This window comes from Podarcis tiliguerta (genome assembly GCF_965153285.1).
Source record: "Podarcis tiliguerta genome assembly, chromosome: 3".
In the NCBI taxonomy this organism is placed as follows: Eukaryota; Metazoa; Chordata; class Lepidosauria; order Squamata; family Lacertidae; genus Podarcis; species Podarcis tiliguerta.
In genome coordinates this window covers 16,921,229-16,934,974 of record NC_139536.1, presented here as the reverse complement: position 1 = coordinate 16,934,974, position 13,746 = coordinate 16,921,229, and the positions used below count along the sequence as shown (strand labels likewise).

Here is a 13,746-nt window from a genome sequence, read left to right as displayed (position 1 = left end):
GCCTGTTGAATCTGATAATTTGTTTGATGATTTAAAGTTACAGGCACCTGAGGGGAGGTTAGATTCTCTTGAGTTTTCTGACCGTGAGCTTAGCCTACAGGCATCTCTTCAGTCTGACAATGATGGTTTACAACCTGAAACTAGTAGTTCACTTAGTCCTATTAAGTCTGAGGAGTCTGACTCTCCTTCTGGACTGAGACGTTCAGATAGAAAGAGGCAGAAGCCACAACGATTTGCAGATGAACATTTTAACACTGTGTATGCCAATAAGGCGGTTTTTGAGCCAAAAAGCTACAATGATGTTCAGAATTTACCTAAGCACCAAGCTGTAAACTGGTATAAAGCTATGGACTCTGAGATAGCTTCTTTAAAAGAGCATAACACTTGGTCTCTTGTACCTCTAACCCCAGATATGAGACTTACAGATTCAAAATGGGTTTATAGAGCTAAAATGAATGACAAAAATGAAGTTGTAAGGTACAAGGCAAGATTAGTCACTAGAGGTTTTCAACAAATTCCAGGTGAAGATTATGATTTGTGTTATTCACCAAGTGTAAAATATGAAACATTATAGGTTGCAGTTTACATCAAGTATTGACAAAGGTTTTGAAATTTTCTGCGATGCATCTCATGCAGTGGAACGAAATAATTGCAGGGGTGTGTCTGGCATGGTGTTTTGTTATAACAGTTGTCCTTTCAAATGGAAGTCCCAGACCCAAACCATTATTTGTCTCTCCACAACAGAGAGTGAATTATGTGCATGCGTTCAGGCCACTCGTGATATAGAATGGTATATGCAGGTATTTGCAGACCTACAGATGCAAGTAACACTACCAGTAAAAGTTTACCTTGATTCCCAGAGTGGACTCGCTATCCTATGTTACGAAACCAATACGCAGCGCACTAGAGTCTTAAGATTATGTTTGCAGTTTGTAAAGAAACTAATTGCTGATAAAATGATTGTATTTAAATATATTCCAGGTAACAATCAAATTGCAGACATTTTTACTAAAGCACTTCCAAAGGTTACACATGAAAAACATGTACAAAGTATGCTTTATGTTTTTGTTCCACAATGATGAACCGCAGGGGAAATGTTGAACTGTTTCTTTAAATCTAAAGGTTCATCATTGTTTCACCCATTGTGTATACCTTTAAGGGGCCAGAGCAAGGGCCAGAGTAAACTAATGAGATCCAGCCGTGCAGCTGTGAGGCATAGCAGGTGCTGCTGAGTTGCATTGATTAAGCTGTGTTGGGAATTGGCCACAGTATATAAGGAGCAGCACCTAGCTCTGCCATTTACCCTGGGGGATGGGTTGGTGGTTGGGTCTGGTTTGGTTGTTGATGTAAATGGAGTTTTTGTTTTTCTTATTAAAACCTTGTGTAAGTTATTTTTGAGTCCCTTCTTTTTAATGCAAGCTCTCCCCAGCAAGCTCTCTGCGCTACTATACTGCGAAAAAGCCAACACTTTATACATTTTTATTGTTTTTTTTAACATATCATTTCCAACAATCATATAACATAACTTCGTATCTTATCCAATATTTTAGACTTCCGTCAACACCTCTGATGATTTTTTGTTCTTTATCACTTATTCTGCATTTCTTAATTTCTCTATTACTCTTATTTGTCATTAACTAATAATTCTCCTCATAGTCTTTCTTGCAATATTTCAGATAGTCCTCCTTACAAAACGTCTTGCAGTCCTACTAGCATAATCTGTTCATTACAGTTACTTTTCAAATCGTTCATATATTTACTCCAGTCTTCTAAGAATCTCTGGTCTCATAGGTTTCAAATCCTTCCTGTTAATTTATCTAAATCTGCATAGTCCATCAATTTCATCTGCCATTCTTCTTTCGTCGGTAATTATTCTTGCTTCTATTTTTGTGCCAATAATATTCTTGCTGCTAGCACCTCCACATTCTCAGACTGCCACAAATCAAACTGATCCACAATAACCTGACCAGATGGTGCTTTGGACGCTTCCTCAAGACTTTGGCATCCAATTCTGCGTGAATCTGAGCAATTTCATCTCTGGCCACACGTTAGGCCGCTGATGCACTAAGACAGTCTCATGGTTTCCGTGGAGGACATGAAGTCCCGAGCGAGCACATCAGGACATGTGCAGCCTAAGTATGTGTTCAACTCCCTCCTACTGAAATCAAGTTGGTACCCAGTTAGGTAGGCTCAGTTTCAAGGGCTTCAATGGACAGGTTAAATGGATACAGGACGGTGGCCTGAGAGGGGAGAAAAGCTACGCAAATGTTGTTTCTGGTTATAAGCCGCAACACCTGTTGTTTACAAGACTTACATTTATTGAAGAAGCTGCTGCGCCTGCACGGCTGCACGGTCACGTCGCGGGGGCCGGAAATGTAGCAATGCGTCTGGAAAGCACATGCCAAGGTAGCATACTGACAATTGACTCCAGGCCCTGGAATCAAGGCGCAGCCTGGGGAGAGAAGCAAAGAGAGGTTAGCCTAACCAACAGGGCTGTCACCCAGTTAAAGAAATGTTAGATGATAAATTAAATTAAGGTAAATAAGATAATACTTCTGAAAAAGAAAAGGAAGCACATTATGCTTGGCTTTTTGGACAAATGCATGCACATGCCTTCTTAGGAAAGGGGGAATGTCTCTTCTAAGACAATCCTGCCACTTTATTAACAGAAATCTTAATAGGCTTTAGATCTATTAATCTAACTGATTGATTTCTGCTGCATCCCCAGTGTCAAATCATCCCCATAAGGTACCCAGGGTGCCTTGAATGATGGTCAGGGGTGCCTTGAGCAACACTGGCCTCTGTCCTTCTTTCCTTCCATCCCTCCTCCGATGCCCTCTCACACCTCTGCCTCCCAAAGGGTTGCACAACTGTTTATGGCAGCAGCCCTGGCTATAAGCTCTGCAGGCGAACGGTGCCTCTGGGACTCTTGGGGCTGGCCGGAGGTTGCGGGCAGGCAGCTCAGAGACTAGGGGTGGCAGCAGTGGCTGCCTGGAGGAACCCCAAGCAGTAGGGAGAGGAGGCTGAGAGAACACTCCACAAGGGAGGGTGTTTGAAAAAGGGTGAGGGGCTGCCAGCTCTGCAGGCAAGGGGTGACATAGCTGGGCTCCTGAGCCCCACAGGGGTGCCGCAGAAAGAATGTAGTTGGTCAAGGGAGCCATGGACTCAAAAAGGTTGAAAACCTCTGCCGTAAGGCATTTAGCAGAGCCTGACGTATTAAACCAATGTTTCTGCAGCCTATGTCAATCCAAACACTTTCCTTGGGTCCCCAGCTGTTATTGGACTACAACTCCCATCATCCCTAGCTAGCAGGACCAGTGGTCAGGGACAATGGGAGTTGTAGTCCAGCTGGGGACCCCATGTTTGAGAAACACTGGGTTAGAGTGTTGGCTTAGGACCTGGAAGACGAGGGTTTGAATCCGCACTCAACCACGGTGCTCAATGGGTGAGCTTGCACCAGTCACTGTCTCTCAGCCTATGCTACCTCACACAGGGTTGTTGTAAGAATAAAATGGGGAGGGAGAGGGGAGAACCATGTATCTTGAGCTCCTTGGAGGAAAATGTGGCATACAAACATAATAAATGAATGAATGCCCGCTGCTAGCCCTTGATGGTGCACCTTCCCATGATCCTTGTTTCTGGTTTACGCCTGAGTTTCTGGCTCGCCTGGCCTAACAGCCAGCTCTCAATGGGCACTGAAACCCAATGGCCTGGTGCTTAACCCTTATTAAGACATGACGGAAGGCGAACAGCGTTCGGTGAAAACAATTTCAACAGAATTATCATGATGGAGGGAGAGGGAGCCAATTCCAATGAGAAGTCTGATAGCAGAATCGGAGAAATGAGGCAAAGACAACAGTTTACAACAGATGCCCAATAAAGAAATTGATTTTAGCTGGATGAGGATGGGAAAATGCACAGAAAGCCGATTAGAAGGAAAAGGAGCTACTGGATAATAAACACAAGAATTATAAGCACCGGCAGGTCACTGATTTCAGTGCTACATCACCAGGCACCACAGTAAACATCATCATTAGTCTTAACTAGGGTTGTCAACCAATTAAAGACTTTTTGTTAATCAAGCACTTGCCTCTTAACCAACAGTGTTTTCGGATCCCCATAGCCTCTGCTTTGTATAGGTTTCCACTAAGAAGTCCATGCTATTAATAGTTAGGCAACCTTAAGACCAGGAGTGGGGAACTTCTTCGGCTTCATGGGCCAGATCCTTATCAGGATCAGGCGATTAGCAGAAGGACAGCAAAAGCAGATTTTGCAAGCTGTTATGGCCACCATGAGGTGGCGGAAGGGGGCGTTATTAGCTTTTGTTTGTTTCACCTTGTTTTTATCATGTCTTTCACCTTGTTTTTATCATGTCTTTTGTTTTCTTATTGTATTTTTTTGTTGTGAACCACCCTGAGATCTACAGATGAAGGGCAGTATACAATTTATTAATAATAATAATAATAATAATAGGATAAACACTTACTGCCTGTTACACAATGTTCTGAGGGCCTCACAGTCCTTGCTACACTTGAGGCCATTTTTTTATCAACATCGATTTTATGTGGATACCTATCTAGATAATTGGATGATTTTTATTAATGTATATGTTTAAATTAAGATGGATGTATGAATGGTTATTGTATCTTAATATCAGCTTATTGTTTCAGGTTTTTTCCATTCTCCTCCTCCCTCTTAGTCCCCCCCCCCGCTTTCCCACCATTATACTTTCTTTGTTAAATCATTAATTAAAAAACAAATAGCAAGCAAAAATAAATTAACCCATGAGGCTTGTGTGTAATACAAGAACCCTATGAACTCTATTCTTAGAACAATTTGAAGGTGGCAACACAAGAAAGGGCCTTCTCGATAGTGGCTCCCCACTTGTTGAGTGCTCTCCCTAGGGTGTTAAACCTAGTGCCATCACTATCCATGTTTAGGTGCCAGGCAAAAAAACAACAACACATTCTTATTCATTCAGGTCATTGCTCCACAATTTTTTGACTTAGTGGAATAGGGTTGAGCTGGATCTGCTCAGATATATATATATATCTATATATATATATATATATCTCATTGGTGAGCATTTCAGATTGTTTTTACTCTTGGTTTCATGTTTTTATTTACTGTTTGTTTCTGTAAGTCACTTTGAGTTTCACCTTTCTGAAAAGAGCAACTAATAAATGAAAGTAGCAACACTAATCAAAACACTTCACAGAACAAGTTCAAATGTCAAGATCCATGTTAACAAAACCCTTCAATAAGTTACAAGAATCACAGAATCGTAGAGTTGGAAGGGACCCTCAGTCAGGGTCATGTGCTCCAACTTCCTGCAATACAGAAATGCTGATATTTAAAAATAGACTTGCATTAAACTTAGTTAGCTACAACACCAGGACAAGGCATGACTGGGTTTCAGGTGGGGGAAATGAGGGCAAGATTCACCGCAAGTTTCAAAGACCCATTTTTGGATTAAATTTCAAAGAAGAGGACTGCTCTTTGTGGCTTCACATTAAGCAGGAAGACTGAATGGATTGGCAAAGCTGGCATTGAAGAAAGTGATATTCTCACTGGAAGAATCCTGGAATCCCAATGAGCTTTGGGATTCTCTGAAACACAACTGGGAACTACTGGCTTATAGTGAGTCGCCCAACATGCAGAACTAATATGGGAGCAACAGAAATAGTTATGGCTGATGAATAACCACACAGGACGGTGGAGGAACTCCCGCAGCTCCTGCCTGTCTATAAATTGCTCCCTTTCACCAGGACTGTGAGCAGGAAACACCTGGGCTGAAACAGCTGCAGTGTTCTGGGAAAGTTAATGTACAAAGAAACCTGATTAAGCTGCAAGACTGCAGCTCTAGAAACATCCAGTCCTATTAATTTTAATCTTCTAGCGGGCAACAAACTCCTTCACCTCAAGTTTTCTGTATCTTTTATCTGAACAGAATCCCAAAAGGCAAAATGACTAAATTGCATTACAAACAGAATTACACTGAACAAGAAGCCCCAAGGGAATGTACAACCCGGTTAATCACAACCCTGCATAGTGCATGTTTCACCTCCTTTCAGGGACACAATTGCTCAAATGCCTTTTACTTCAAAATAGGGCAACGCCTCAAATTAATGGGTGCCCTTTATTTCAGAGAATCCTAGCTCAGGGGTGCCTCAGGCTCTCAATAACAGATCTCCCCAAGTGGCATATGGACAACCCATGGGACTCATAGGGCCCTCGTATCTATGGGACTGCCTCTCCTGGTATGCCCTGCAGAGGACCTTAAGGTCCATGAATAACCATAGTTTAGAGCTCCCGAGCCCTAAGGAAGTCAGACTATCCTCCACCAGCGCCAGGGCCTTTTCAGTGATGGCTCCAATCTGGTGGAATGCTCTGTCGCATGAGACTAGGGCCCTTCAGGATTTAACCTTCTTCCATCGGGCATGTAAGAGAGAACCATTCCGCCTGGCCTTTAATTTGAATTCAGCCTGATCTTTTATTTCCCTTCTCTTCCTTCCCCCTCCCCTTTTATGAAGATCACCTGCTCTGAGACCCCACAGCTAATTCTCCCCTGGCCTCCTCGCTGGCTCATTTCAGCCAGCTAGCCCTGGGGATTATCTAACTGATTTTTGATTTTTGAATTTTACTGTTTTCACGAATTCATGTTTTTATACTGCATTTTGTGCTGCTTTTATAATTAAGTGTTTTAAAGTGTTTAAAATTTGTTGTTAGCCGCCCTGAGCCTGGTTTTTGAACCAGGAAGAGCGGGGTATAAATAAAAATTTATTATTATTATTTATTATTATAAAGGACTCTGTCCCAGCCAATTGGCACTGGAAATAGCTGATCTGTACATTCTTCAGCTGTCCCCTGTGCGTACTGACCAGTCCAGAGGTTCCCAAACTGTAAGCTTCATTCTGGTGATCTGTGGATTTGTGGTCGAAGTCAGGAGATGGCATACCCATCACATTAAACATTCAGATTGGTTTTTAATTGTATCTTTATTGCATCATATCTTATGCCATAGAATTATAGAACTGTATGAGTTGGAATGGACCCCAAGGGTCATCTAGTCCAACCTCCTGCAATGCTAAAGCATCCGTGACAGATAGCCATCCAGCCTCTGCTTAAAACCTCCAAGGAAAGAGAGTCTATCACTTCCTGAGGGAGACTGTACCACTGTCAAACAGTTTTTACTGCCAGAAAGTACCGTATATTTCACTCTATAAGACGCACCAGACCAGAAGACGCACCTAGTTTTTGTAGGAGGAAAACAAGGAAAAAAAAATTCTGAATCTCAGAAGCCAGAACAGCAAGAGGGATCATGGCGCAGTGAAAGCAGCAATCCCTCTTGCTGTTCTGGCTTCTGGGATGGCTGCACAGCCTGCATTCGCTCCATAAGACGCACACACATTTCCCCTTACATTTTAGGAGGGAAAAAGTGAGTCTTATAGAGCAAAAAATACGGTACTTCCTGGTGTTTAGTCAGAACCTCCTTTCTTGTAAGCCATTGATCTGACTCCTACCCTCCGGAGCAGGAGGAAACAAGCTTGTTCCATCTTCCATGTGACAGCCCTTGAGGCATTTGAAGATGGCTATCATATTTCCTCTCCGTCTCCTCTTTTCCAGGCTAAACATACCCAACTCCCTCAACCATTCCTCATAAGGCTTGGTTTCCAGACCCTTGTATTACAGCTTGAATTCCACAGAATATATACAAAAGAAGCAATAAAAAGACAGTTGCTGCAACAGGCAGAAAGACAATTAAGGGGTCTGACAAGATCCTCAGCAGTTTTCAAGTGGTCTGTGGAAAATAAGTCTGGGAACCACTAAGGGAGGCGACAGGGAAGGAGAGCTGTGGTGGCATCTCAATGTGGTGGAAGCTTCCACACACTGAGGTGGAGCAGGAAGGAGTAGGCGAGGAAGGCTGTGCATTGGAGTGAATTCAGGGTAATGCAGTGCTGGAGTGGAGATTAGTCCCAGGTCCTTCCCACTGCCAGGCCTGCTCTCCACCTGAGGCCTTTAATGTTGCATGCAGCGCTTTAGGGCTCCACGGTTGCCCACTCTTACCCTAAGTAAAGAAAAGGTCCAAGCCTCTCCAACTGTAATTTCTGCTAACTCTTAAGAAGGGTATGTGAAGGAGCAGGGTCACTGTTGCAAACCGCATCAATATTTTAAGGGAGTGGGCAGTGTAGTAATATTTTTATATATAAATATAAGCCTACAATTTTAAGCAAATGTTGCTCATAAAAGCAACGGAGGTTCTCCTACTGAAGGAATAGGCAAGCAGGTGCCTTAGGGCAAACCCATATGCCAGCATCACCTTCAGACTTAAGAATAGTCCTTCACTTCTACCATTTACTCAAGTGGCTTTCTAGCACAGATTTCATTGGTTACTTTAAGTGCTTCTGAGCTCCTCTCCCACTTTTGCAGCAGCTGTTGAATGGCAAAAATGCAGTATTAAATGTACTTGCATCAAGTTTTTCTTTAATTAATCAATGACTATGTGGAAAGGGTTCTAAATCCTACATTATTTATGTCTCCTGTGAACAGATGCATTCAAATAGTTTTTATTCCAGTTCATGTTACAGTGGCAGCTAGGCAATATCAGCTCGCACACTAGGTCTGATTCAAATGCAACAAGGTTCTTTTTCTGTCACTTGTTTGCAACAGTTCAATCTTCATAATGTGAACTCAGAAGTAAATCCCACTGAGTTCAGCAGAGGTTACTCTGAGTGGGGTTAGGATTGCAACCTTAAAAGAGAGAGACACGACTATAGAACAGAACTTTTTCATGTAGCGTATGGACTAGGAAAACCTTGCCAGTTTCAAAGTTCATTTCTTGAAAAGTGGCAATTTTATAGATCTGGAAGCAGGCAGGTGGGGGTGTATCATTCTCCAAAAATAGCTAGAATGGGTGTGACGACATTTAAAGCAGAGATAACATAGCTTGTGAATGTTGGTAGTGTGCATTAACGGAACTGGAGAAAGACTCTCAAATGATTTAACGGTGTAAACATCTACCCAGAAGACAGTCACGTAAGAGCCGTTTACTCCCAAGTCAGCATATATAAGATTGCTGGGGCTATTGGGAGTTTCAGCTCAACAGGAGCTGTGGGTCACAGCTTTAAGTTCACAGCTGGGGGAGATCTGAACAGGAGACAGGAAGGGAACACATGCTTTGCATGCAAAACATTCCAGTTTAAATGTCCCTGGCATCTCCAAGGAAGGCTGGAAAAGACCTAGGTTTAAAACTATGAAAATCCACTGCCAGCCAGCATAGCCAATTGGTTACCTATGTGATGACCTCCAGGGGTTGTTTGGCTGCAAGTCAGTGTGGTTGTTGCTTGGGAATGGTGGAAGTTATAGGTCTTAAACACCTGGAGGGCCCCACATCTACTGAACTAGATTGGTATAATGTGTCAGCCTCCTGCAGAGAAAAACTACGTACGTTTACGGGTGGGCGGGGGGGGGTTATGTTCAACAGAGCAGAGTGTTAGAAACTCAGATACAGTGGTACCTCAGGTTAAGTACTTAATTTGTTCTGGAGGTCCGTTCTTAACCTGAAACTGTTCTTAACCTGAAGCACCACTTTAGCTAATGGGGCCTCCTGCTGCCGCCGTGCCGCCGGAGCACGATTTCTGTTCTCCTCCTGGAGCAAAGTTCTTAACCCGAGGTAATATTTCTGGGTTAGCGGAGTCTGTAATCTGAAGCATATGTAACCTGAAGCTCATGTAACCCGAGGTACCACTGTGTATAATCTAGGCGCCAAATGGCTCCTTCATTTATGCCCTTCATTCCTGGTGTCCTCTGGTCCATGGGGTCACGAAGAGTCGGACACGACTAAGCAACACCACATCCCCCCACCCCAGCAGGGGCTGGAGGCGGTTTACAGATAAAAATAAGAACCGCTACTAAAACAGGGGGAGGGGGAACCCACCATTAAAAACAACTGATAAATATATTGCATATTCTCTCAACGGTCAGCCCCGTTGTACTCAATGGGGTTTTACTCCCAGGTACACGTGCGATCCTATCTGCACGGTCGCTTGCGAGTGAGGAACCCTCGTGACGGGGCCCAGTCTGGGGTTTCGCTGCCTGGCAGCTGCGCTACACCGAGGACCAGAAAGCCTAAGGCGGCGGCATTGTCTGGGCAGAGTCAGGCGAGGGGAACGTACGAGGGACAGAAGCCGCCGCCTCGAAGGGCGAGAGCAGCCGGAGGCCAATAGCATCCCGACCCCGCCGAAGAAGCAAGAATAAGTAAAAAGGGGGCTTCACCTCTCCACGCGGCTCTGAGGGCTCCGGCGCTGCAGGCTCTTTGAGCTACCACAGCTATGGCGGCCGCCATCTTGGCGGAGATCCTCCTCGGCCACCGTACTTGGTGCCCGCGCGTTTGCCCGAGATCTTAAAATCTCCAGGACGCGGCGCCCATCACAGGCTCCGTTTCGCGGCGCTCAGCACGGCGGTCAGGGAGGTATGAGGGAGGGGGCGAACCTCGACTCGCCTGCCCATATTTTCAGAGTGCGCTGCAGGCAGTACTGTTGATAGCCCCTCCTTCCCGGTGGAGGGGGCCTTCCCGTTAGGACCCGAAGATTCCTCTCCGCGCGTTAGGTAAAGACAGCCCAAAGGGGGTCAACAAGCCGCTTGTGATTTTCAATACACTTCCGGGGGTGGTTCGGAAAGCCGCTCCTGGAATCTCCCATGTGCGAGGCTGCGAGGGGCAGCTGCCCGCGCAAGGTAACATGGAAAATGCCAAAGAGGTAGATGGAGCAGTGTCGTTAAGAGGCTCTTTTTCAATTGGAGTGTTTTGAAAGCAGGATCAAAAGGGTGCAAGGGAGCCTGGACTGTTTCTCTGGCTTTTTATTGAATTAAAACATTCATAAACCCATACTTATTTTTAAAACTCTTTGTGTTTTGAACAAAAAAAACAGTGAACAGCATAATTAAAACAAAAATACAACATAAACCCAGTAACACAGCTCATAAAATCATATAAAAACAAATCAAGGACTGCAAAAAACTATCCTGTGTGTCAGTTACAACCTGTCTTCCGCAGCTCACCTGGAGTTCTGCTCATCCTACTCCCTGCTAACTGACTCCAAGGATTCCCCCCAGCCTGTCATTCAAAGTTGAAACCTTAAACCAGGGGTAGGCAACCTAAGGCCCGGGGGCCAGGTCCGGAGCAATCGCCTTCTCAATCCGGCCTGCGGACGGTCCGGGAATCAGCATGTTTTTACATGAGTAGAATGTGTCCTTTTATTTAAAATGCCTCTCTGGGTTATTTATGGGGCATAGGAATTCGTTCTCCCCCCCCCCCCCCAAATACCTGTATAGTCCAGCCCACCACATGGTCTGAGGGACGGTGGACAGCTGAAAAAGGTTGTGACCCCTGCCCTAAATCCTGGCCTTTGCCTCTGCCCACTAGCACCCAGCAAGGAAGGGCCCCACTCACTCATACCTTTGTTGCCTGCTAATGGCCGATCCAGTGGGTTTCTGTGTTTGGCAAAGTTTAATCAAACCTTGATCAATTCCAACTTTTACTAAATCCAGGCATTACAGTGGTACCTCAGGTTAAGTACTTAATTCGTTCCGGAGGTCTGTTCTTAACCTGAAACTGTTCTTAACCTGAAGCACCACTTTAGTTAATGGGACCTCCTGCTGCTGCCACGCCGCAGGAGCACTATTTCTGTTCTCACCTTGAAGCAAATTTCTTAACCCAAGGTACTATTTCTGGGTTAGCGGAGTCTGTGACCTGAAGCATATGTAACCTGAAGCGTATGTAACCCAAGGTACCACTGTATGAGGATCTGGCACCCCCACAAACCCATAACAATACATTTTGTTGGAAAACAGATGGATAATGTGAGGTTATCTTCCTCACTCTGTGCTTGTGCTAAAAATATGTGCTTGTGCTAAAAATATGTTTAATGCTTGCAGTGCTAGGTTTTATATATATATATATATATATATATATATATATATATATATATACACACACACACACACACATACATACATATAACAGATAATTTCCTTCCACTCCTCCCCAACCCCCTGGTTATTTAGTTTTTATAACTAGTCTTAGATTATGTGTATCTAATTAAGTTTCTGCTCTAATGGACACAACTGGCAAAAGCTGTGGGGAGAACAAAGTCCAGTAACTGGACAACGAAAAGTGTCGGTTGCAAACTGGTTGTTTCACACAATCCCTTCCCCAGCCTGAAATGGATGTCTGATTAACTTTTTTATCTTGTTATGGCAGATGCTTGAGGTGACTGGCTGGCAGAGCAATCTTTTCTATATCAAGATGAATAGCTGTGTAATGCTTTGCTTTTCTTCAGGTAGAGAAGTCAGCTTCAAAACTGTTGAACTTTTTGGGGGGGAACACATGCTTCCTGGTTCTGTTGGCAAAAACCCAGACATTTTACTGATTTTTTGAATCACCCTCCCCCAATAGTTCGCCATTTGACTCCTGTACATGTCCAGGACATATGGCAAGCTTGCTTACGGTTGCATTTTAAAGAGAGTCAGTGTAGCACCAGTGGCTGGCAGAGCAATCCAAAAACCAGAAGAAGCCAGAATCATTTACGCCACTGTAATTTACCCCATTTGCAGATAGCAGTGCCTTTAAGAACACAAAGACAGCCATTAAGAACAACTGACCCGGCAGATCTTGTCCTTCCCCCAGCTGAGAAGTGGACAGAAACAGAAGAACTGAAAGAGGGAGGTTGCCAGTATAATAGGGGGTTTGATGTCAGCACATTAAAAGAGGTGTCCTTTTAAAACAGATGGTTTTGGAGCAAGGGTTTCTGGGAATAAGACGGCAGGGGCAAGACTCCATGTGGCTGGAGGAGGCTGCACGCAGAGACCTGAGAGTCTGGCTGGCTGGCTGGCTGGCTGGCTGATTGATTGATTGATGCTTGGGACCCAAGCTTGCTGAACCTATAAGAGAAGTGAAGAAGTAGAAGAGTTTGGATTTGCTATCCCGCTTTATCACTACCCAAAGGAGTCTCAAAGCGGCTAACATTCTCCTTTCCCTTCCTCCCCCACAACAAACACTCTGTGAGGTGAGTGGGGCTGAGAGACTTCAGAGAAGTGTGACTATCCCAAGGTCACCCAGCAGCTGCATGTGGAGGAGCAGAGACGCGAACCCGGTTCACCAGATTACGAGTCTACCACTCTTAACCACTACAAAAAACAGGTGATAGATACTTTTGCGGTGCAATGTTCTGCTGCACTCCTTCCACTGAAACTCAAGTTTTAAATATGTGTAAAATAAGCCATATTGCATAAAGACACGGCAGTCTCTGCTATGCCTCATTCCCAAGGAACACAAGCCCTCCTGGTTAAGTGCCAAGGCCTTTGGAATTTTGCTGCCAATAGGCAGAGGTTGGGGTGGCCTGTAACAGTATAATTTTGCCTAAAATGCACCTTTTGCAAAGCAATTTCCCCTTATATGATGCATTTTGGTACATCTTATTTTCACTAAAATATTCCTTTGTACACACAATTTGCCACAGTATATGCATTTCACATTGCTTGGCAGGAGAACCACGTTGCAAAATTTGGAAAAGTGCAAATTTTGAAGGATACCTGTGTTGTGTTTCACATACTGTTTTGAGAAATTTGAATTTGGTAACTTTACGTTTAAATACGAATGGAGCTGAATTTCTCCCCTTACTCCCCTACGTTTCTTGCAGGAATACTGCCACCAGGAAAGAAAGCAAATGGTCGCCTAATTCAGTAATT

General features: G+C 44.2%; 1 protein-coding gene across 1 annotated transcript in view; it reads right to left on the bottom strand.

Annotated features, from left to right (window-relative positions):
• The window catches only part of MRPS5 (mitochondrial ribosomal protein S5), a 52,986-nt gene extending 42,554 nt beyond the window's left edge, over positions 1 to 10,432 (bottom strand). Inside the window, exons 1-2 of the mRNA XM_083433122.1 lie at positions 10,276 to 10,432; positions 2,315 to 2,452 (exon numbers count right to left, since the gene is read on the bottom strand). Coding sequence (XP_083289248.1) covers positions 2,315 to 2,452; positions 10,276 to 10,345 — 208 coding nt within the window. The 5' untranslated portion in view covers positions 10,346 to 10,432. The remainder of the gene's footprint in view (positions 1 to 2,314; positions 2,453 to 10,275) is intronic.
• Between the last annotated feature and the right edge of the window lie 3,314 nt (positions 10,433 to 13,746).